Consider the following 24,903-nt stretch of genomic DNA (forward strand, 5'->3'; position numbering starts at 1 on the left):
GTGGAAGGACTGCCATGCCCATCAGCCTCAGTGGGGGAAGGTGGGAGTCCCCTATCTATCCCATCCTCTGGGAAGATGGGGAAGGGGCTCGGAGAGGGTGCTTCCACAAGGACTAGCATGCCCATCCGCCTCCTTTCTGGGGAGGAGAGTGATGGGCTTTGGAGTACCCCTGTCTTACTTGGACTGGCTGGGAGCGGGACTTGCGAGCCGGCGCTTCCCCAAGGACCGCCAGGCCCATCAGCCTCCTCCATCCCGAGCGGGGAGCGATGGGCTCGGGAGTCCCCTCCCCTCCTCTTGGCCAAAGGGGCGGGGCGACCATGCCCCGGGGAAGCCCCTCCCTCCTCCCTGGGCTGCGGCGCTGCCCGCTGGCCACGTCCGCCGAGGGGCGTGTCGGGGGGCGGGGCGTGGGCGGGCGGAGGAGGCGGAGCAGCAGCCCCTCCCCTCGCTTGCTTGCCTGCCTGGGCGGGGCCGGAAGTGGCGGCGGCGGCGGCGGCCTCCCTTCCGCGCCAGGCAGCAGCCGCGGCGGGCGGACGGGCGAGCAGGCGGAAGGGCGGCCGGTGCCCGAATGGAGGCGCCCCCCCCGCCGCTCTGCTTTTACGGCCCGGGCCCCCCCGCCGCCCCCCCGCCCGCAGACGGACGCGGAGCAGCAGGTCTGGAGGGTGGGGGGGGTGAGGGAAGGAGGGAGGGGCGTCGTGGGGGGAGGGGGAGGGGCAGAAGGATCTGGGCTCGCCCTCCCCCCTCCGCAGCCGCCGCCTCAGCCCGGCCAGGCCGCCCCGCCGGCACCGGCGCCATGTTGGGCGGGCGGCCTTCTGAGGGGAAGGCCTGAGGAGGCGACGCGGGCCCGGCCCGGTCTGGGCGGAGGGAGGGAGGGAGCCTGAAGACACCCCGCCATCCGTCTTGAGGGGAGGGGGAGGCCCGGGGGGGGCCCTCAGGCGGCTTCCAGAGGGCTGGACTATGAGGCCCGGCATGCCCCACGCGCCGGCTGAGGGATTCTGGTGTTGGGAGGCAGTCCACTCAAAGCAAGATGGCGGCTGGGGCATTCTGGGAGTTGGAGTCCGCCCAGCTTCAAGCATGTTAGATGGGGCTTTCTGGGAGTTGGGACTCTATCCTTAAAGATTGCTGGTGGGGCATTCTGGGAATTGGAGTCCATCCCTCTGACTGAGATGGTTGGGGAATTGTAGGAGTTGGAGTCCATTTATTTTAAAGCATGCTGGTTAGGGGATACTGGGAGTTGCATTCTGCCCATCTTCATGTTAGATGGGGCATCCTGGGAGTTGGAGTCCATCCCTCTCAAGACGGTTGGGGGATTCTGGGAGTTTAAGTCAATTCATTCCAAAGTATGCTGGTTTGGGGATTCTGGGACTTGGAGTCCGCCCATCTTCAAGCCTGTTAGATGGGACATTCTGGGAGTTAGGAAGTTTATCCTTAATGGATGCTGGTCAGGCATTCTTGGACTTGCAGTCCATCCCTCTCCAACTAAGATGGTAGGGAGATTGTAGGAGTTGCAGTCCATTTTATTTTAAAGCATGTTGGCTGGGGCATTCTGGGAGTTGGAGTCCACCCACCCATCTTAAAGTTGTCAAGGCTGTGAAACACTGGACAGGCCTCCTCAAAAATGACTAGTCCCTTACCTGGCCTTTCAAATCTCCCAACCCAGATGATAATCTGGGGGTTCAACTTTCCGTGGGAGGTAGAAATGGGGAAGGTGAGCCCCATGGAGCATGCCTTTTATAAATTTGGCTCCTTTAAGAGGGCTGGACTTCCAACTCCCAGAATCCCCCATAGAGCTAGCTATGCCCCAAACCCAGCACATTAGCCTGTGTTAACAAGACTCTGGGCCAATAACAGAGATGGCAGGGACCTTGTAGGTCATCTAGTCCAACCCACCTCCCACTCAATCAGGAGTCCCTACACTATTTCGAACAAATGGCGGTCCAATCTCCCCTTGAAAGTCTCAAGTGTTGGAGCTCCCACAACCACTGGTTGACCGTTCTCACCACCAGAAATTTCCTCCTTATTTCCTGGTTGAATCTCCCCTTGGTCAGCTTCCACTCATTATTCCTTGTCTGACTTTCTGGTGCCTTGGATGCAGTATTCTGGATATGGTCTAACTAAGGCTTTATAGCTGAGGTCTTCATACTGGCTGGAGAATTCTGGGAGTTGAAGTCCACAAGTCTTAAAGCTGCCAAGTTTGAAGACCTCTGCTTTATAGAGTGGTATTAGTACTTACCTAGACCTCGATTGCATCCCTCTATTAATGCAGGCTTTTTTGGCTGCCACTGCACATAGCTGGTTTGTGTTTAGCTGGTTGTCTACTAAGACTCCAAGATCCCCGTTGCAGTCATTGCTACTGAGTGTGGTTTCGCCCAGTTATATTTTTGTTATATTTGAATATTTTTGGTTTTTCTTACCTAAGTTTAGGACTTTAATAATAATAATAATAATAATAATAATAATAATAATAATAATTTATTAGATTTGTATGCCTCCCCTCTCCAAAGACTTTACTTTTCTCAGCATTGAATTTCATTTTGTTAGATAGGACCCAGTGTTCAGGTCTGTCAAGGTCCATCTGGATCTGGAGCCTGGCCTCTGGGATGTGAGCTGTTCCCGCCCACTTAGATCTGCAAATTTGGTTCGTTCCCCTTCTATTCCCTCATCTAGGTCCTTTATGAAGATATTGAAGAGTACTGGGCCTAAGACAGAGCCTTGTGGTACCCTGCTGCTTACTTCTCTCCATGTGGACTTAGGCCCGTTGAGGACTACTCGTTGAGTACGGTTTGCCGGCTAGTAGTGAACCCACCTGGTAGTGAGCCGGTCTATCCCACTTTTCTCGAACTTACGAAGAAGTAGGTTGTGATCTGCTTTGTCGAATGCCTTGCGGAAGTCTAAGTCTATTATGTCCCGCGTGTTTCGCTGGCCTACTAATTTAGTCACTGTGTTGAAGAATGAAATAAGATTGGTTTCACATGATTTGTTCTTGACAAATCCATGTTGGCTGCTGGTTATTACTTGTTTCTAGATGTTGGCAGATCTGTTTTTTAATGACCTTTTCTAGGACTGTATTTTCCTGGGTATCGATTGATGTTAGGCTGATTGGTCTGTAGTTTCCTGGGTCTGTTTTTTTCTTCCTTCATTTTTTTGAAGATAGGAGCCACATCAGCTCTTTTCTAGGCCTTTGGTAGTTTCCCTGGTCCTCCAGGATTTTGAAAGATGTGGTGCAGTGGTTCTGAGGTGACCTCTGCCAGCTCCTTTAGAACTCTGAGATGTCATCCATCCAATCCTGGTCTCCAAATGGAGGTCTTCAAACTGGGGGGCTTTATTTATTTATTATTTGGATTTGTATGCCGCCCCTCTCCGAAGACTCTTTAAGCTTTAAAACTTGTGGACTTCAATTCCCAGAATGCCCTGGTTAGCCATGCTAGCAGGGGAATTCTGGGAGTTGAAATCCACAAGTCTTAAAAGTTGCCAGGTTTGGAGGGCTCTGCATTAAGGGAACTTGTCAGGAGTTAAGGAGTTGCCATGACAGGGGGGGGGGAGAGAAATGAGCCATTGTTGCCAGGGGACCCTTTGGGCGATAGACAGAACATGTTTTATGCACGGCAAGGGCTTGTGAACTCAGCACGGTGCGCAGGCCCAGCTTTGACGAAACAAAACTGCCTTGCAAGACTGTGGTGCGATAAAATGACCAGACCAGAGATACTTGGAAGTTTGAAAAACATTGGCTTAGACCTGATCGGTATTGCTTGGAGGTCTCTCACCCCTTGTGCTGTGTTGTCATTGTTGGTCAGGAAATGGCGGGTCCCTATTTGTGCGGTTAGCACAAGCGCATAAATCTCAGAGAGGCCATAAACCAGGCACTTGTGTTGTGTTGCAAGAGCTTGCTTTGTTGCAGAAATTTGGGTGCAACCTGGTTCACTCACTGGACGGAATATTGTAGTGTGGCCTGTTCGTTTTTCTTTGTGTGTATGTTTGTGTGAACCAGCCCATTCAGTTTGTGGCTTCTTATCATTTCAGCCAGTTTGGGCTCAGTTATTAAGAGTTTGTGGTTTTGTACAGGTTTTCCTTGACTTGCAATCACAAGTGAGTCTTAAAATTTCTGTGGCAAATTGAGACGTTCGTCAAGTGAGCTTTGCCCCGCGTTACGACCTGTTTTCTCACAGTTATGTGAATCCTCATGATTCTTGACAAATTATCTTTTTTTCTTTTATGTACACTGAGAGCATCTGCATCAGAGACAAATTCCTTGTGTGTGCAATCACACTTGGCCAATAAAATAATTCTATTCTATTCAGTTAAGTTAGTCACACGGTCGGTCGTTAAGTAAATCTGGCTCCCCTATTATCTTTGTTTATCAGAAGGTCACAAAAGAAGATCCTGTGACCCCAGGACATAAAGATCAGTCACTTGTCGAGCATCTGAAATTTTGATCAGGTGCCTGTGGAGAGGTTGCAGTGGCCATAAGTGTGAAAACAGGTCGGTTCAGGCAAACTAGATGTAGCGACTTGCAGGAGCGCAATCTTGTCCTGTATCACTGTGTTTTGTGATGCCGTGCGCATAGTGTGCGAGCACACTCCCATTTCTGGCGTTGGGTGAACCACTTGTTAAACTATGTGAAGTGACATAGAAAAATAGAAGATTGACGGCAGAAAAAAGCTCCTGGTCCATCTAGTCTGCCCTTATACTATTTCCTGTGTTTAATCTTAGGATGGATCTATGCTTATCCCAGACATGTTTAAATTCAGTTACTGTGGATTTACCAACCACGTCTGCTGGAGGTTTGTTCCAAGCATCTACTACTCTTTCAGTCAAATAATATTTTCTCGCGTTGCTTCTGATCTTTCCCCCAACTAACCTCAGATTGTGCCCCCTTTTTCTTGGGTTCACTTTCCTATTAAAAACACTTCCCTCCTGAACCATATTTAACCCTTTAACATATTTAAATGTTTCCATCATGTCCCCCCTTTCTCTTCTCTCCTCCAGATTATACATTATTATGACTTCTGATCACAAGTCACATTTTTTGGGGTGCCGTTGTAACTTCAAATGGTTGTAAGCCGAGGACTGCTTCCACAAATTGGGAAAAAAACTGGCTTTTAAAAATAGCGCCTTGTGGGATGAAAACGGACCCTGCAAGTCCTCAGCTCATTCTCACCCACCCTCCAAAAAAGAATCCTTAAAAAGGCCCTTTCCTGCAAATTTGGCAAAGCTTGTTCCTTTCACAAAGGAGGCGTTGCACAGCTGCACAAATTATTTTGGTTAAGTAGAGCTCTGATTTTTGGATGCTTTAGAGAGAGTCTTGTCCTCATGGATTTTTTTGTCTTAAAATAAAAAAAACAAAAACATTAAGAAATTAATGAAACAGCCTGTCCTACGTTTAGGGAGTTCAGTTCTAACATTATGGCCTGCATCCACATGACACAAGTATCACGTTTTTGGACTGGGCTAAGTCAGGCCTCTCCTGCATTTGGGAGAACATTTTTATGTCTGGAAAGTGACTTAGCCTCAATGAAATAATAAACAGCTAATCACGAAGGACGCCAGGGAAGCTGCTGGACAGCGAGATCTAAACATTATTTAAGGGTGGGTGACCAAATACATTTTGCTGGTTTCTAAGGTGAGTCCATTGCTGACTGAGAGTGCATGATCATTGCATTTTAAGTCCTTCAACTGTTAAAGTATATGGCTCAAAAAAATAAAGGGAGCACTCAAATAACACATCCTAGATCTGAATGAATGAAATATTCTCATTGAATATTTCATTTGCACAACTATTCCATTTGCAAAAAAAAGCATGTGAAATTGATGTCCATCAGTGTTGCTTCCTAAGTAGACAGTTTGATTTCACAGAAGTTTGATTTAATTGCAATTATATTCTGTTGTTTAAGTGTTCCCTTTATATATTTTTTTTGACCAGTGTAGTTCATGAAAATATTGATTGAGAAGATCCTGGCCCAAGGAGCCCAAAGTTCCGTAAATTTCTTTCTCTTTATGGGAGATGTTGGGGTGCCCTCTGAACTTGGAGGGGTTTTTTTTTTTGCAGGCGTTTCATTACCAAACTAGGTAACATCACCAGCGGTAGAAGAGAGGGGGGTTTTGTGGAAAAGAGGAGGAGGAGGAGGCAGCCTGTGGGACCCTTGGTGCTCTGTGAGCTGGATGGTTTTCTTGTAGACATTTCATTACCAAACTAGGTAGTTATAGTTTATTAGATTTGTATGCCGCCCCTCTCTGAAGACTCGTCGCCAGTGCAAAAAAACCCACCCAGCTGACGGTCCTCTTCCTCCCCACAAATCCCTGGAAAGCATGTCAAGCCGGCACAGAAGTTGGTGATAAATTAATGGCTTGTCCCACTGTCTGTAGAAGGCCTGATGTTGATGGGAATTTGGGAGGGAGGAGTACCACTGGGACCACTTTCACTGGCTTATGCCAGAGTCGTTGCAGCTCGATTTTTAGATCTTCATATTTCACTAATTTCTCTAGCTGCTTCTCCTCAATTCTGCTGTCTCCTGGGATTATTATTATTATTATTATTATTTTATTTATTTATTTTCCAGGTCTACGCAGTGTGGCTCCTAAAACTATGAAAGAGTTTTTGGACAATTGAGAATGGGCCTTCTGAAGCTTTCCAGTTTTTAAAATAGCAATAGCATTATAGCCTTTAGACTTATGGTATATACTGCTTCATGATGCTTTTACAGCTCTCTCTAAGCGGTTGACAGAATCAGCCTCTTGCTCCCAACAATCTTGCTCCTCATTTGACCCCCCTCAGAAGGAAGGATGGAAAGAAGGGGAGGAAGGAAGGGAAAAGGGGAAGGAAGAAGGAAGGGAAGGAAGAAAAATGAGAAGAAAGGAAGGAAAATGATAAGGAAAGAAGGGAAGGAAGCTAAGGAGGGAAGGAAGGCAGGAATAGCAATAGCACTTAGACTTATATACCACTTCACAGCATTTTTACAGCCCTCTCCAAGCTGTTTACAGAGTCAGCCTCTTGCCCGCAACAATCTGGGTCCTCATTTGACCCATCTCGGAAAGGTGGAAGGCTGAGTCAACCTGGAGCTGGTGGGGAGATTTGAACTGCTGAACTACAGGAAGGAGCCTGCAGTGCGCCATCCGGGACTTCAATTCCCAGAATTCTCCAGCCGGTGGAGAGCTCATAATCCTAATCAGCAGAATTGATTTGCTCCTTGTCCAAAATATTTTTTTTGTAGGGCTCGCAATCCCGAAAGTTGTCCTGGGAGCTTGGGGACAAAAAGGCCGTGCGTTACTTCATGACTGCAAGTCCCATCCGAAGCATAAAAATGTTCCCTCGGATGCTCTTTCCCCTAACTGGAAAAGTCTAGGCCGGTCTTGAAAAGAGATAGCGGTGTTCTGTTTACCGGAATTTGAACTTTACCGAAGCCGTCACATTACAGGTCATGCTCGACTTGGCCCCCCCGTTCATTTCACAACTGTCCAAAGTTACAACGGAACTGGGGTGGGGGAGTGATTTATTTTTTGGACCAGTCCTCATACTTACAACTGTCACAGCATCCTGATTACCGACTTGAGAGATCTTTCACGTTAAAAAATAAAAGAGACACCCCCTCCCCCCTTTTTGGGGGGTGGGGAAATCTCACAGATAAGCGGTGAATTGTGCAATTCCGGTAAATGTTGTCTAACTGCAGCCAGCAGCAATGTTGAAATCCTTGGATGTTTTCAGGGCTTTTTGTTGGCTGTTGTTTTATTATTTGTTTTTAACGGTTTTGATTGCATTCTTCAAAGGCTTCGTTTTTAAGCACAGGTAATCCTCATAGAAACATGGGAGATTGACGGCAGAAAAAGACCTCCTGGGCCATCTAGTCTGCCCTTATACCATTTCCTGTATTTTATCTTAGGATGGATCTATGTTTATCCCAGGCATGTTTCAATTCAGTGACGGTGGATTCACCAACCACTCTGCTGGAACTTTGTTCCAAGCATCTACTACTCTTTCAGTCAAATAATATTTTCTCACGGTGCTTCTGATCTTTCCCCCAACTCGCCTCAGATTGTGCCCCCTTGTCATTGTGTTCACTTTCCTATTCTCTTTCTGCTCAAGATCCCCATTATTATTATTATTATTATTATTATTATTATTATTATTATTATTATTTAGATCTGTATGCCGCCCCCTCTCCGAAGACTCGGGGCAGCTCACAACAATAAAAACAGTACAAATTTAATGGTTAAAACAATTTAAAACCCTTAATATAAAAAGCAATCATACATCTCATACAAACCATGCATAAATCGGAAACGGCCCAGGGGAATCAATTTCCCCATGCCTGACAACAGAGATGGGTTTTAAGGAGTTTGCGAAAGGCATGGAGGGTGGGGGCAATCCTAATCTCCGGGGGGAGTTGATTCCAGAGGGTCGGGGCCACCACAGAGAAGACTCTTCCCCTGGGTCCCGCCAAACAACCATTGGGGGGCCATTGTGGGACACCGAATGCTGGATTCAATGGGTTTTGGCTCCATTCAGCACGGCTCTTCTTAGGTTCTTTTGGTCCAGGGTCCCATGTGCTTAGAGCTGAAGAACCAAGGGTAGATTTTGGGGTGTGGAGAAAAGCAGCAGCAGATTTCTAAGGATTTTGGGTTCAAAGGTGGTTCGACTAATGGCCCCAATTTCAATACAAAATTTTTGTTGCTGAGCGGGACAGTTGTTATTATTTATTGGATTTGTATGCCGCCCCTCTCCATAGACTCGGGGCGGCTAACAACAGTAGTACAAAACAGCATGTAAATCCAATACTAAAACAGTTTAAAAACCCTTATTTGTAAAACCAAACATACATACAAACAAACATAACATGCATAAATTGTAAAGGCCTAGGGGGAAAGAATATCTCAATTCCCCCATGCCTGACGGCAGAGGTGGGTTTTAAGGAGCTTACAAAAGGTGAGGAGGGTGGGGGCAATTCTAATCTCTGGGGGGAGTTGGTTCTAGAGAGTCGGGGCCGCCACAGAGAAGGCTTTTCCCCTGGGGCCCGCCAACCGACATTGTTTAGTTGACGGGACCCGGAGAAGGCCAACTCTGTGGGACCTAATCGGTCGCTGGGATTCGTGCGGCAGAAGGCGGTCTCGTAGATACCCTGGTCCGGTGCCATGAAGGGCTTTATAGGTGATGACCAACACTTTGAATTGTGACCGGAAACTGATTGGCAACCAATGCAGACTGCATTGGTTGCCTCTCTGTTAACCTCCCTTGCCAAGGATGTTAAATGAATCATAGAAACATAGAAGATTGACGGCAGAAAAGGACCTCATGGTCCATCTAGTCTTGTACTTTTTCCTGCATTTTATCTTAGGATGGGTAGATGTTTGCCATTGTTAAGTTAGTAACACGGTTGTTAAGTGAATCTGGCTTTCCTGTTGGCGTCACAAAGGGGGAATCACCTCACCCAGGAAAATGCAACCGTCATCTGTGAGTCAGTGACCAAGAATTTTGATCACAGAACCGCGGCGGTTGTAAGTGTGAAAAGGAGTCATCGCTCACTTTTCTCAGGGCCGTTGGAACTTTATAAACAGTTACTAAATGAAGTGTTTATTTACTTTTTTATTTATTTTTAATTTTGTATTTATATTTATATGCCACCCATTCCAACAGGACTCAGGGTGGCTAACAATAATCGTCTTGTAACTTGTCCGCCCTTCCTAGAAATTGACGTGGTTTTTCTCAATTGTCCTGTCGCTGTCCTCGAGGGGGCCTAGTTCTCCTTTGGGGGTGCACCCCACGTTTCCGCCACACAAGTTTGCGAGTCTGAGGATTTTGCGATTCCGGAATGTTGTTGGGGCCCCAGGATCATTACACTGCTCAAAAAAATAAAGGTTAAACAACACAATATTTATTTATTTATTTTATTTTATTTATTTATTACTTGGATTTGTATGCCGCCCCTCTCCGAAGACTGTAACTCCAAGTCAATGAAACTTCTGTGAAATCTAACTGTCCACTTAGGAAGCAACACTGATTGACAGTCCATATCAGATGATGTTGCGCACATTCAACTTTGTACAGAACAAAGTATTCAATGAAGATATTTCATTCCTTCGGATCTGGGATGTGTTCTTTGAGTGTCCCCTTGATTTTTTTGAGCAGTATATTTTGATTTGAAATGTATTATCTGCATCCGTTTTGCCTTCCTGTCTGTCCGAAGGTCTTCCTTCTTCTTGGCCCCTCCTTGATGCAGCCTGGGCCAAATTTGAGCGATGCCATCAAAAAAGTGTAGAACAGGCGCACACTCAGGGAGAATGCTTTCAAACAAGCCTCCATTGACAGTTTGGGGTGTCAAGGGCCTTTGGCATTTGGGGCCTGTCTGGGGGCAGTATTGGGTTCCTATGTCTGGATATATACTGCTCAAAAAAAATCAAGGGGACACTCCAAGAACCCACCCTAGATCTGAATGAATGAAATATTCTCATTGAATACTTCCTTCTGTGCAAAGTTGAATGTGCACAACAGCATGTGTGCAATTGATTGTCAATCAGTGTGCTTCCTAAATGGACAGTTTGATTGCACAGAAGTTTGATTTACTTGGAGTTGTGTTGTTTAAGTGTTCTCTTTATTTTTTTGAGCAGTGTATAAGCAGAGTAACGCAGGAGGACTAGATGAGATATCAGAATATATTGGGGCAATTTAATGAACCAGAGAGATGGCGAAGACTCGTTTATAGGAAACAATAGTTTTACTCTTCAGTGGAAAATATCTTCAGTCTTCTATATACAGGAACTTTACATCAGCTATGTTCAGCTTACTTGCTATCACCCAGGATTGCTAAACCTGACATCAATGGTGGGGGGGGACACCCCACCGGTAGCGGAAATTGAGCTGTGTGCGTAGATCTGGGTGACCGGTGGGTGTTCTGTCGGTCTCTCTGGTAGACTCCTCCCAAAAATTCACAGGTACAAATTTCAGACACACACACGTTTGAAAATTCAAAACAATGTTCTTTATAATGAAAATTCCCTTAAACCAAGAGCCCTCGTCTCCAAACAAACTGGTAATTTGTACAAGTCCCTTATCAGTTCTGTGATACTTAGCTTGCAGCTGTGAGGCAATTCACAGTCCTTCTTCTTTCACAAAGTGAAACACACTTTGCTCTGGATTAGTTTCAAAGTGGGGAAAAATCAGCACACAAAAGGTCAAAGTCAGCACGATCAGATAATCCTCCACAATGGCCAAACCCACAGGCTGCTCTTTATAGCAGCCTCACTAATGACCACAGCCCCACCCAACCACAGGTGGCCTCATTTTCTTTGATAATAATCTCTCAGTTGTTGCTGCCTATGCATCGCTCTCCGCATGCGTGGCTGTATCATTAACTCTTGTTCCGAATCCAAGGAGGAGCTAGATAATTGATCTCCTTCTGAGCTGTCTGCCCCACTCTCCTCCTCCCTGTCACTCATGTCTTCTTGGTCAGAGGAGCCTTTATCAGCAGATTCCACCGGAGGCAAAACAGGCCTGCAGCATGCGGATGTCTCCCCTACATCCACAGTCCTTGGGGCAGGAGCTGGGCCAGAGCTGACCACAACAGTGGGTGGGTGCAATTGGCTTCTGCGCAGGAAGCAAACCCTTGTGAGAAGACCCGTGTGTGAGAGATTTTGGCTATTTTTTTGCTTTCATGCCTAGACGCATCTTCTCACAAAATTTTCTTCCTGCACATGCGCAGAAGCCAAATCTCGCTCCAGTGTACGTGGGTGCCGGACGCACACCACGCGCCTACCAGTTGCCGGGAGCTGTGCGCGCATCAGCACCAATAGTGGCGGTGCGATGGGACTCCCGCCTGTCTGGGGTGTGGGTGGGTGTCTTTCGAATGGCTCCTTCAAGCAAGAGATTCCGTTGGAGGCCTCTAACCTTCTTCCCCTGTTTCCTTCCTGCAGATTATGGCGAACTCAACGGGACCCTTGCTGAACGAGGCCCCTTCCTGACATCTCCCGGTAACAGTGACTTGCCTGGGTCCGTTTCCGCGCTTCCCAACGGGAGCCAGCCTGCCCGGGAGCTCGGCCTGGCTCTCAAGCAGACGGCAAAAGGCGGCATGTTTGTGAAAGCCGGTCTGAAAACCAAGACCTACGGCTTGAAAAACAGCCTGGACCGGAAGAGCGAGCGATGCCCCGAGAGCCAAGCCAGAGACGGTCCATCCTGGGACAAAGCCGAGATGCACCCCGTGCCCAACGGCATCGTTGTGGCTGACGGCGCTGACTACCTCGCCAACGGCTGTGGCGGCAAAGGCACGGACAACGACGGCAGCGGCTCGGAAAGCGGCTACACCACGCCCAAGAAGCGGAAGGGCCGGCGCAACAGCGCGAAGGGGTGCGAGAACCTGAGCCTGGGGCAGGAGAAGGTCGTGCCGGGCAGCCCCGGCCCGGCCTTGAAGCTGGAGGCAGACCCTTACAGGGCCGACAGCAGGGACCCGAAGGCCGACACTCCGCCTGACGTCCTGAAAGCCGTGTGGAAGTGCGAGGAGCCGGGCGGGCTAGGGGTGGGCCGCGGGAAGCCTGGCGGAGTTGGGGACATGCTCCGGAAGGTGGTGGAGGCCAAAGTTGGACCGTCCGGCAAAAAGCTGGAGGAGCGTCCGAAGGGGAAGCACGTCTCTGTGTCCTCGAAGGAAGATTCGTGGACCCTGTTTAAGCCTCCCCCGGTTTTCCCCGTGGATAACAGCAGCGCGAAGATCGTTCCCAAAATCAGTTACGCAAGCAAAGTGAAAGAGAACCTCAACAAGGCGGCTCCTTCCCTGTCCTCCTCCTCTTCTTCCTCCTCCTCTTCCTCCTCCTCTTCCTCCTCCTCCTTGTGTTCGTCTTCTGTGGGTGAGGTCCAGATCCAGACCTCCAACCGCCTCTCCCAGGTCCCCATGTCCGCCATGAAGTCTGTTACATCGGCCGGCTTTTCCAACGGGCCCATCTTGGCCGGGGCGGACCGTGGCATGTGTCCGGCCGGCGTCCAGGCCCTGCTGGTGCCAGCTGCTAGTACTGTCCTCTCGGCTTCTTCCAAATTGGCCCCACCCCAGGACGCCGGTCCCCCCGCGGACCCGCAGAAGTCGAGTCTCTTCGTCTACCCGTCAAACATGCACGGCCTGTTCAGCGTGGCGGCCCCGGCCGAGTCCCTGTTCCTGGCCACGCAGCAAAACCTAGGCGATATCTTCCAGAACCAGTGGGGGTTATCCTTTATAAACGAGCCCAGCGCGGGCCCGGAGACGTCGCCCAGAAAGCCGACGGAAGCCAAGGGGTCCGAGGTGACTTTCCAAGGGTCCTGCCCCGCCGCGCCGGTTCCTCAGGGGGCTGAGACGTCTTCCGCTGGACCCAGACAGCCGGCGTTCCCCAAGGCCTACGAGCTGGCCAAACGGACTAGTCCCCAGCTTTTGGGCGGACTCTTAAATAAGACGGGGGCCGCTGGGGAGGAGAGCGACCTGCTGTTGGAGCCTCACTTGCCAGGGGGCCTGCCCCAGGCGGAACTCGGGGGCCCGGGGCCCTTTGTGTTCCTGGCCAAGGACTATTGTGTAGACAGTCGTCTGTCTTCGCCTACGAACACTTTCTTAGTCTCCACCAAAGAGCAGAGGCAGCCCGGCGGTCTGGAACGGAAGGCCAGCTGGGGGGAGTTTGACCTGCGGGCAGCTGTTCTATACCACGTCCAAGGTAATGTCTCCCGGGCTCCCCTCCTTCCTCCTTCCCCTCCTCCCCACTAGGCGGGACCCCGGTTCTCATCGGTCTCAGCGTTTTCTGCAGAACCTGAAGAACGGTGTTTTATGGGACCGCCTCTTGCCACACACCTCCCAATAAGAGCACATAGAGTTGGCCTCCTCCGGGTCCTGTTGACTAACCATTGCGGGTTGGGAGGGCCTTCTCTGTGGCTGCCCCAGCTCTATGGAACCAACCCCCCCTCGCCTCCCCTTCCCCAACATCCGTACTGCTCCCACCCTACTGGCCTTCCATAAGGCCACGAATACCTGGCTTTGCCAGCAGGCCTGGGGAGGCCATGAATTAACAACCATCATGGCCAAATTGTATGAATGTTTTGTATGCATGTTGTTATGATTGGTTAATTTATGGGTTTTTTTAATTAGAGTTTATAATTGTTTGTTTGTTTGTTTGTTTATTTATTCATTCGATTTTTATGCCGCCCTTCTCCTTAGACTCCGGGCATGTCAGCAACAGCACTTTTTAACAGAGCCAGCATATTGCCCCCACAATCTGGGTCCTCATTTAGATTTGAAATTTATTTATTTATTTTATTTTATTATTTATTTATTTAATTGGATTTGTATGCCGCCCCTCTCGGAGGACTCGGGGCGGCTCACAACATATACAAAAAAAGCAGAACAATAATATAAATCCAATTGATACTACATTAAAAACAACCGTTAAATTCTATTAGAAGAAAGTAAAACCTATCTTAACCAATCATTCAACACTCATACTTGAAAGGCAGATTTACATTCAGTTCCTGTGGATTTACCAGCCACCTCTGCTGGAAGTTAGTTCCAAGCATCTACTACTCTTTCAGTCAAATAGTATTTTCTCACGTTGCTCCTGATCTTTCCCCCAACTAACTTCAGATTGTGTCCCCTTGTTCTTGTGTTCACTTTCCTATTAAAAACACTTCCCTCCTGGACCTCATTTAACCCTTTGACATAATTGAATGTCACCCAGCTGCCTTTCATACATAAGTCGGGACTAGAACTCATCATCTATTGATTGGCCCGAAAACAACCACGTGCCTTTCACGCCTACGGTGGGACTAGAACTCCCAGTCTCCTGGTGACTACTGAATTTGGCGGCACTTGTATCTCTCTGTCCTCTTTGACCCAGCCCTTCCCCAAACGGCCTTAATAGGCCTCTGAGCCTGGCAGAATGGATCCATTGGTATAGGAATTTATTCATTCATTCATTCATTCATTCATTATTGGATTTGTATGCCGCCCCTCTCCATGGACTCGGGGCGGCTAACAACATTGACAACAAACAGAATGTAAAAATCCAATACTACAACAGCTAAAAACCCTTGTTATAAAAACCAATCATACTTACAAACATACCATGCATAAATTGTAGAAGCCTAGGGGGAAAGAGTATCTTAGTTCCCCCATGCCTGATGGCAGAGGTGGGTTTTGAGGAGCTTACGAAAGGCAAGGAGGGTGGGGGCTATTCTAATCTCTGGGGGGAGTTGGTTCCAGAGGGCCGGGGCTGCCACAGAGAAGGCTCTTCCCCTGGGCCCCGCCAACCGACATTGTTTAGTTGACGGGACCCGGAGAAGACACACTCTGTGGGACCTAACTGGTCGCTGGGATTCGTGCAGCAGAAGGCGAATGGTCACCAGCTTGCTGGTTGACCGATGGCTGGAGCCTGGCCATAATGTGCCTGGGCTCCTTCCATCCTTTGACAGTCTCCGAGGGAAGCCCGAGTCTGCGGAGAGGGGCGGCATACAAATCCAATAAAAATAAATAAAATAAAAGAATAAAATCTTGGTCAGAGGAAAGAAATTCTGCTCTCAATTACTGTGTTTAAGAGAGGACTTCTAATTAATTAATAAGACTTTGCTAACTGGTTTCTCCTTTTTGTTTCTCTTGCAGAGATGGAATCTATTTGTAATTTGCAAAAGCGAGGTAAGGGTTGACAGGCGATTCCTGTCTTCTTAAAAAGGAGGAGGCCTATGGTTATTGTAGTGGAGGATAGTGGGACGTTTGGGGTGACCCACCGAGGCAGCTTTTCCTTGACGTTGTGTAGCAACTCTGGCCAGAAGCCAAAGTGGGGTCAACCCCATCAGGAGCGCTTCGGGTTTAGCGCCTACAGCTGAGGCTATCTCCAAATAATGCGGTCACAATTCCTTTAGAACTGGCTGCGAGGGTTCATTGACCACCCACAGGATCCCCTTTAATGCAGGGGGGTCTCCTGAACATGGCCACTTTGAGACCTGTGGACCTCGACTACCAGCGGTCTCCAGCCAGCAGTGTGGCAGATGAAGTCCACTGGTCTCAAAGTGGCCAGATTTTGGAGACCCCTGACTTAATGGGAGGATGTATTTATGTGCAACAACTAGCGTAGGATTCAGCCAGTAGATGGCAGCATTTACAAGTTGGGGGTCTATGGTAGTGATGGTGAACCTATGGCAGGCCGGCCACAGGTGACCTGTGGAGCCATAAATGTTGGCACTTGAGCCATTGCCCTAGCTGAGCTCCAGCATGCCTGGGTGTGCCAGCCACCTGATGTTTCGCTTGCGCAGAGGCTGTGGGAGGTGATTTCAGCTTCCAGGAGGTCTCCAGGGTGTGGGGGAGGGTATTTGTGCGCTCCCCATGCTCCAGGGAAGGTTCTGGAGCCTGGAAAGGGCAAAGAACGGGTCTACCAGAAGTCAGAAAACGGCCCATTTCTGGCCTCCAGAGGGTCTCTGGGGGACGGGGAAGACCGTTTTCGCCCTCCTCAGGGATTGAATTATGGGTGAGGGCACCCAGGCATGTGCAATAGCGCACACGTGCATGCGCTTTCAGCACCCGAAGAAAAAAAGGTTCGCCCACTGGTCTATGGTGTCAAACTCTATTTCATTGAGGGCTGCATCAAGGTTGTATTTGACCTTTGGGGGGACCAGGGGAGGCATGACTAGGATAAGCGTGGCTAGCTCGACATCACTTGTGCAGGGGGCGGGGCGGGGGGATGGGGTGTCCCAAGAATCCTGCCAGCAAAAATGGGCTCCCGAGCTCTGTTTTTGGCTGCGATGGCTTCCTGCAACCCTCTGCCAGTGAAAATGGAGCTCAGCAGGGCACACTCTGTTTTTCACTGGCAGAGCCTTCAAGCCGGTCCTTTGCCGTTTCCAGGATGGTCCCACGGACCACATCTAAGCGCCCCGTGGGCCAGATCTGGACCCTGGAACTTGAGCTTAGATAAGCATAGAGTATACACCCATGGCAAGGGCCACAGGTGGCACGTGGAGCCATTGCCGTAGCTCAGCTTCAACGTCCATGCGTGTGCTGGCCAGCTGATTTTTGGCTCCCACAGAGACCCTGGGAGGGCGTTTTTGGCTTCTAAAGAGCCTCTGAAGGGGGGGGGGCATTTTTACCCTCCCCAGAATCCAGGGAAGCCTTTGGAGCCTGGGGAGGGCGAAACACGAACCTACTAGGCCCACCAGACATTGGGAAACAGGCCGTTTCTGGCCTCCAGGGAGTGGGGGAAGCTACATTTGACCTCCCCAGGTATTGAATTATAGGTGTGGGCACTTGCACATGGACGATAGCGCACACTCATGCTCTTTCGGCATGAGTAAAAAAAGGTTCGCCATCCCTGCTCTGTGCCCTTTAATTCTAAGTGGAGTTTCTTGTTAGAGTCAAAACAGTTAAGCAGTAAAGCACATGGTGACGGTGCCCTCTGTTTGGCCTGTGGTGCTCTGTATAAACAGAATTTCTAACCATTGGAGCCTTGGTCACACAACCGACTGCATAGTGGTTGGGTTTGGGGCATCACCGATCTTTGCCAAATGTTGAATTTCGGGGCGGCTGCAATCCCGCAGTTGTGACCCGTTCAACATCTGGTTCACTCCGGCTCTGTTCTTTCTTTTCCAGACCCAAAACGGATCGTCACTTACGCCGAAGCCCTGGACACTACGCCCAGCACCTGAGCAGCAGCCGACGGTTTCCGCTGGGCTCGTAGCCAGCCCCGTGCCCCATATCGGAGGGTGTCTGTGTGTCGCTGGTCATCTGAACCCGAACCGCAGGAACGTTGCGCATGTGTGTCCGTGTGTATGTTGACGCACACCCGCCTAACACAATCCCTATTATTGTGGGCTCGACAAAACTCCTTACCAAGCCCACAAGAGGCTGCCCTGTGATTATTTAAACCCCGCTTCCGAATGTCTGGACTTTTCCCCCACTTCTCATTTTTTTCCCTCCCCCCCCAGGTTTCATTTTTAATTTTTCTTCCCCCCCCCCCCTTGTTAAAAACGAAGACCAGATGTGGGTAGAGACTTAGCTTGTCCCGTAGCTCTACTTGAGCATCACAAACAAGCGTGTCAGGGTTTTTTTCTCACTGTGGTTTTTTTTCGGGGGGGGGGGGGGCTTTGTAATCATCGGTAACACACTAACCCGGAGGAAAATCTTTTCCGCACCCCAATTTTTCTTCTCTGGGGGTGGGTGGGGAGGAGAGCAGGGATTCATTCTTCGCCTCTTCCCATTTGCCCTGGTCAGAAATGGGGGGAAAAGGTTCGAATTCAAACCGTTGCCAAATCAGCGGGTTCTCCTTTTTGGGAGTGGGGGGCCCCTCCCCGATGTTTTTGCGAAGATATATATTCCCCTCTTCGAGACTCTCGACCGTGGTTGGCGGGGGGAATGAGGAAGGGGCTTATGGTTGTTGTTTTTTTTAAATACGGTATCCAGGGTTGGGGTATGAGTGTGTGTGTGTCTCTGTGTGGGTGTGAGCGAGAGGAAGGGAGGGCACGAATGCACTCGGGTGGGGGTCTCCTTCCATCCTTTTTAATGCCAGGATCCCCCCCCCCATAGCACACACACACCCCAATCAGCCCCCCAAATACCTGGATCTCCTCCGAGTTTGGCTGGTGGTCCTTTAGCGGGGGTTCGAAATGTGGTGGTGGTGGGTTTTTTTGGTTTGCTAACGGTGTGCATTGCGTGTGTGAATGCGTGGACACACACACACAGAGCCAATGCATGTGGCAAAATAATTTATAAATGGAAAACCAAACCAGCTTCTCTTCTTCCTCCCCCTCTTCTTCTGGGGGTGGGTGGGTGTGCCTCCCCCTCACTCACTCAACCTCCAGCCTGCTTTCTCATTCTGGATCGCCCCCCCCTTTCCCTTGAAGGTGGTGGTGGTGGGTGTCTTCTGGGGTGGGGTCTCTGGATTTGCATTTGTGCCCTCTTCCAAAGCGTTCTTGTTCCCTTACGAATGCAGAAGGGCAAAATTTGGGGTGGCTGGCACCAAGATTATTGTTTTTTCTAATTCCTTTATGGAGAAGGCAGGGTTTGGGGGCGAGGGGTGGGCTTGGGCGCACCCACAGCTGCAGCCAGGTCTGAGGAGTGGGTGGGGGGGTGTTGAATCAGAATGTCCCCCCTTTCCCCCAATAACACACAAGGGCTTGTGAACCCCCGTCAGGCTTCAGGGCCTTCTCAGACAATCCCCACACACTACAGATGGGCTCGGGCGAGAGTACACATTGGGGTCCCATGAAGCTTTTTTGGGGGGAGGGGGGTTGTTCTTGATCTCTCAAGTGGGGAGGGTCTGCGGCTGTTTGAAACGTTCGTCCTTCGGAGGGAGTTGCACCTTTTCGCTGCCTCTCCGAAAATGGGACGATTCCCCTGCTTTTATTTGGCTGGGATTTCACTGCTGATCTTAATTGCTTTCTATCCCTGCGTCCTGCTTCCCCCCCGCTGACCCCCACCACCACTACGGGATTCAGTTGGTGTGGTTGGGTGGGTGGTCCTTTTATTCGCACATCATGGTGGACTCAACTTGGGTCCTTAACCTGCCTGAAAAATTATACCTGTTTTTCCCCCCCATTCCTCAAAATAGAGCTTAATTATTATCCCTTATTAAAATTGGGGGTGGATTAGGGGAGGGGTCTGATTTCTTCCCGATTATGGACAAAATACTCTCTGCCCCCGTCCCTTATGCGTAAACGTCCCTTGTTTTAAACTTTCCTCCTCCTATTATTATTACTGTTATTATTTTTCTTTTGGAAAATCCTTTCTCGCCAAAGCCTTGACCGCTTATTAAACAGAAACTCTTCTTTTAACCTTTTTCTTCTTGGTCGAATTTTGTGTGGAATAATTGGGTCTGGGGAGAAAAAAACAATTTGGTGGAGCTGTGAATGACGGTGGCACATGAAAATAATGTATAGAGGTATGCATATATACCATATATATATCGTATATACACTGCTCAAAAAAAATAAAGGGAACACTTAAACAACAGAATATAACTCCAAGTAAATCAAACTTCTGTGAAATCAAAGTGTCCACTTAGGAAGCAACACTGATGGACAATCAATTTCATTTTGTGGTCAGCACAGTCAGCTTTGTACAGAACAAAGTACAGTGATACCTTGTCTTCCAAACTTAATTGGTTCCGGGACGAGGTTCTTAAGGTGAGAAGTTTGTAAGACGAAACAATGTTTCCCATCGGAATCAATGGAAAAGCGATTAATGCGTGCAAGCCCAAAACTCACCCCTTTTGCCAGCCGAAGCGCCCGTTTTTGCGCTGTTGGGATTCCCTTGAGGCTCCCCTCCATGGGAAACCCCACCTCCGGACTTCCGTGTTTTTGCGATGCTGCAGGGGAATCCCAGCATTTCAAAAACGAGCGCTTCGCTGGCAACGGAAGTCCGGAGGTGGGGTTTCCCAGTGAAGGGAGCATCAGTGAAATCACAGCATCGCAAAAACACCGAAGTCCTCAAACCCCAACTCCGGATCTTTGTGTTTTTGCGATGCTGCGATTTCACCGAGGCTCCCCTTGCTGGGAAACCCCACCTCCGGACTTCCGTTGCCAGCAAAGCGGCCGTTTTTGCGCTGCTGGGATTTCCCTGCAGCATCACAAAAACACGGAAGTCCGGAGGTGGGGTTTCCCATGGAGGGGAGCCTCAGGGGAATCCCAGCAGCGCAAAAACAGGTGCTTTGCTGGCAACGGAAGTCCGGAGGCGGGGCATCCCAGCGGCGGCGGTGGGTTCGTAAGGTGAAAATAGTTTGTAAGAAGAGGCAAAAAAATCTTAAGCCCTGGGTTTGTATCTCGAAAAGTTTGTATGACGAGGTATCACTGTATTCAGTGAGAATATTTCATTTAATCAGATCTAGGGTGTGTTCTTTGATTTAGGGCAAGGAATCGAGGCAGCCTCGATTAACGATCACGGTCAAATCCACTTCATCCTCTTTTTCCACGTGCACACGAAATAGCTCACAATGGTCTCCCAATTCCCAGGGCCCCTTGGCACTTGGGGGGGGGGGGGGCTTTGGGCATCCTTTTTAATGGATGCGTTGGAAGGATACGTTCAAAAAAAGCACTGGATTTTCCACGAACTCTGGATAGAAACGTGGTCTAGCCGTGTGGCCTGCTGCCTGTTGATGAAAAGGGTCACCTTTGAAGGGTGTGGACTCTAGGAAGCACAATGGTCAAGCAGGTGCAGACATTGGTGATAAATTAACGACTAATAAATTAAATTAATGCCCGATCAAGGCTTGTGTGTGTGTATGTTGTGTGGTACGTTAAGTCGAATTAAAAGATGGAGGCTGCCTTTTTGTCGTTGCTAAAGAACGGTTCCCGGTTCTTTTTGTGTGTCTCAAGTGTGTTTCAGAGAGTGTCCGGTGAAGCCAAGAGGCTTAAAAGAGCCGAGGTTGGACCATCATCCCCGATTTTTAGCCCGTCCAGAATATCTGTTTTAAGGCCGTGTGAAGGAACAGGAAAAGGCCCTTTGCAAGATTGTATGCATGCAGACAACACCTTTAACACTAGTGCATGGAGTGAACCTCTTTCTCAGGGAGGGGGGGCTGCGCCTTGGCCCTGGCCTGCTCTTTTCTCTTGGTCCCCCCACTCAAAATGCACCTAATTCTCCAGATATGGTTTGGCCGGGGGTGGGGGGGCTGCGAGTATAGAAACATAGAAGTCTGACGGCAGAAAAAGACCTCATGGATCTATGTTTATCCCAGGCATGTTTACATTCAGTGACTCTGGATTTATCTACCACATCTGCTGGAAGTTTGTTCCAAGCCTCTACTACTCTTTCAGTCAAATAATATTTTCTCACGTTGCCTTTGATCTTTCCCCCAACTAACTTCAGATTGTGTCCCCTTGTTCTTGTGTTCACTTTCCTATTAAAAACACTTCCCTCCTGGACCTTATTTAATCCTTTAACATATTTAAAGGGTTAAATAAGGTCCAGGCAGCTTAATTTCACCTCCCTATTTCTCTCCCTTTCTCTCCCTCTCCTTCTCTCTCTCTCTCTGTGTCAAGGTTCCAGGTAGCATCCAAATTTAAATCAGTGGCCAAGTCAAAGTGCTCCACTTTATTGCCTGGCACCCACACTGTGAAACCGTATCTGAGTTCCCCACCCAGTTGAAAGTTCACCTCCCTTGTCCTCCCCACCCAGAAACTTGTCACGTTGCCCACTCAGATTGTGCCAGCATGGTCAGTCCTCCTTCCGCTTCCACCCAGGTGGGTAGGCATAGGATGACCTTGAACCCCTGGAAAGAAGGCTTTGTGGCGGCATTTATAACCAACTTCTGCACCAGTTTGACTCGTTCTCTCTCTCTCAGCACTAAATCTGCCCTTCGGGTCCAACGCTTTTGAGATTCAGGGATTGTATCTCGTGCCTATGTCTTTTGGGGATGCTCCCATTCTTCCTACTGCTGCCACCCCCCCCCCCCCTTTGAGGTGCATGGAACCTGCAACCTTTCTTTGCGGCTTTCAGGGCACCCAGATTTTCCTCACCTGGGGTGTAGGACCCCCAGTTCATTCCTAGCAACTCCCAGCAGCATGCAGCCTCTTTCTTCCACCACCAGCTGCGCAGACTCAAACCACCCTTCGTTGCAAATAATGCGTGTGAGTGTTTGGCTGCTGGCAACCCTCTCTTTACCTGGGGCAGTGTAGGAAACAGGTGTGCTTCTGTATCAAATTTGGGTGGAACAAAGGGGGCCTCGGGTTTGGCATACGAAGGGATTCTTCCTGGCACAGAGAAATGAAGGGAAAACTCCCCCCCCCCCGCTGCAGAAAAGCTGCCCCGAGTCTTCGGAGAGGGGCGGCATACAAATCTAATAAATAATAATGATGATGATGATGATGCTGGTGAGACCACATTTGGAAGACTCTGTTCAGTTCTGGAGACCTCACCTAAAAAAAGATATTGACAAAATTGAACGGGTCCAAGACGGGCTACAAGAATGGTGGAAGGTCTTAAGCATAAAACGTATCAGGAAAGACTTCATGAACTCAATCTGTAGAGTCTGGGGGACAGAAGGAAAAGGGGGGACATGATCGAAACATTTAAATATGTCAAAGGGTTAAATAAGGTTTGGGAGGAAAGTGTTTTTAATAGGAAAGTGAACACAAGAACAAGGGGACACAATCTGAGGTCAGTTGGGGAAAAGATCAGAAGCAAGGTGAGAAAATATTATATTACTGAAAGAGTAGTAGATGCTTGGAACAAACTTCCAGCAGACATGGTTGGTAAATCCACAGGAACTGAATTGAAACATGCCTGGGATAAACATAGATCCATCATAAGATAAAACACAGGAAATAGTATAAGGGCAGACGAGATGGACCATGAGGTCTTTTTCTGCCCTCAGTCTTCTATGTTTCTATGAATGAGGAAGGAAGGAAGGAAGAATCCACAGTCACTGAATTTAAACATGTCTGGGATAAACATAGATTCATCCTAAGATAAAATACAGAAAATAGTATACGGGCAGGCTAGATGGACCATGAGGTTTTTTTCTGTCGTCAGACTTCTATGTTTCTATAATAATAATAATAATGAAAAAAATAATGAACTAGATCCTGCATTGAAAACCGGCCCTCTTGCTCCTTGGCCCTCCACAATCCATTTTGGCTACCTTGAGAATAATAATAATGATAATAATAATAATAATAATAATAATAATATAATAATAATAATTATTATATTATTATTATTATTATTATTATTATTATTATCATTATTATTATTCTCAAGGTAGCCAAAATGGATTGTGGAGGGCCAAGGAGCAAGAGGGCCGGTTTTCAATGCAGGATCTAGTTCATTATTTTTTTCATCGCTCCCCATGCAACAAAGGTTTGGCTCTCCTATCCACCAGGACCCTCAGGTGTGGGGCAAGCTTCCTCCAAGCCAGGATCTGGGAGAGGCAAAGCTCCGTCTCTTGGTTTCTCTCCTCCTCCGTTCTGAATTCTCCACGATGGCACTTCAGTGCTTAACCATTTAAAAAAATATCTATTTTAATGAAGAAAAATAAAATAAAACCTAGTGGGTAGAGACGTGTAGAACAAATAAATTAAAAGGGAGGTGCTGCATAATGTAAAGTTGATTTTTTTAAAAAAAATTAGTTTCCATGGTTTGGTGGGTGTGTTATTTTTCTTGACTGTTGGTTTTTCTTCTTTCAACCAGCAAAGCCTTGGAGATTTTCAGATTTACAGGTGAAACTCCAAAAATTAGAATATCGTGCAAACGTTCATTTATATCAGTAATGTAACTTAAAAGGTGAAGCTTAATATGTGAGAGATATTTGTAACGTGCAAGGCAAGATAGTTCAAGCCGTGATTTGTTATGTTTGTGATGATTATGGGGTGCAGCTCATGAAAACCCCAAATCCCCCATCTCAGAAAATTAGAATATTACATGCAATCAATTTAAAAAGGATTCTACATAGAACAATATTGGACTTCTGTAAAATATAAGCATGCATATATACTCAGTTTGGGCCCCTTTTGCAGCAATTATGGCCTCATTACTGTATAATGAGGAAGAGGGAGATTATGATCCCCTTATATAGAGCGCTGGTGAGACCACATTTGGAGTACTGTGTCCAGTTCTGGAGACCTCACCTACAAAAAGATATTGACAAAATTGAACGGGTCCAAAGACGGGCTACAAGAATGGTGGAAGCATAAAACGTATCAGGAAAGACTTCATGAACACAATCTGTATAGTCTGGAGGACAGAAGGAAAAGGGGGGACATGATAAAAACATTTAAATATGTCAAAGGGTTAAATAAGGTTCAGGAGGGAAGTGTTTTCAATAGGAAAGTGAACACAAGAACAAGGGGACACAATCTGAAGTTAGTTGGGGGAAAGATCAGAAGCAACGTGAGTAAATATTATTTCACTGAAAGAGTAGTAGATGCTTGGAACAAACTTCCAGCAGACGTAGATAAATCCACAGTGACTGAATTCAAACATGCCTGGGATAAACATAGATCCA

The 24,903-nt window shown here is 48.2% G+C and overlaps 1 protein-coding gene across 1 annotated transcript; it reads left to right on the forward strand.

Moving 5' to 3' along the window:
* The first annotated feature begins 486 nt into the window (after positions 1–486).
* Positions 487–19,735, forward strand: NUFIP2 (nuclear FMR1 interacting protein 2). The gene is made up of 4 exons (XM_070735445.1): positions 487–650; positions 11,896–13,644; positions 15,579–15,611; positions 17,556–19,735. The coding sequence occupies exons 1-4, from the start codon at positions 566–568 to the stop codon at positions 17,609–17,611; spliced, it is 1,923 nt and encodes a 640-aa protein (XP_070591546.1). The 5' UTR covers positions 487–565; the 3' UTR covers positions 17,612–19,735.
* Positions 19,736–24,903: the final 5,168 nt, after the last annotated feature.

Source organism: Erythrolamprus reginae, chromosome 1 (assembly GCF_031021105.1).
Source record: "Erythrolamprus reginae isolate rEryReg1 chromosome 1, rEryReg1.hap1, whole genome shotgun sequence".
Classification (NCBI taxonomy): domain Eukaryota; kingdom Metazoa; phylum Chordata; class Lepidosauria; order Squamata; family Dipsadidae; genus Erythrolamprus; species Erythrolamprus reginae.

Coding starts and splice junctions, on each gene's coding strand:
- NUFIP2 (XM_070735445.1), top strand. CDS start 566: ATGGAGGCGCCCCCCCCGCCGCTCTGCTTTTACGGCCCGGGCCCCCCC. Junction 651..11,895: donor AGACGGACGCGGAGCAGCAG/GTCTGGAGGGTG, acceptor TCCTTCCTGCAG/ATTATGGCGAACTCAACGGG. Junction 15,612..17,555: donor TTGTAATTTGCAAAAGCGAG/GTAAGGGTTGAC, acceptor TTTCTTTTCCAG/ACCCAAAACGGATCGTCACT.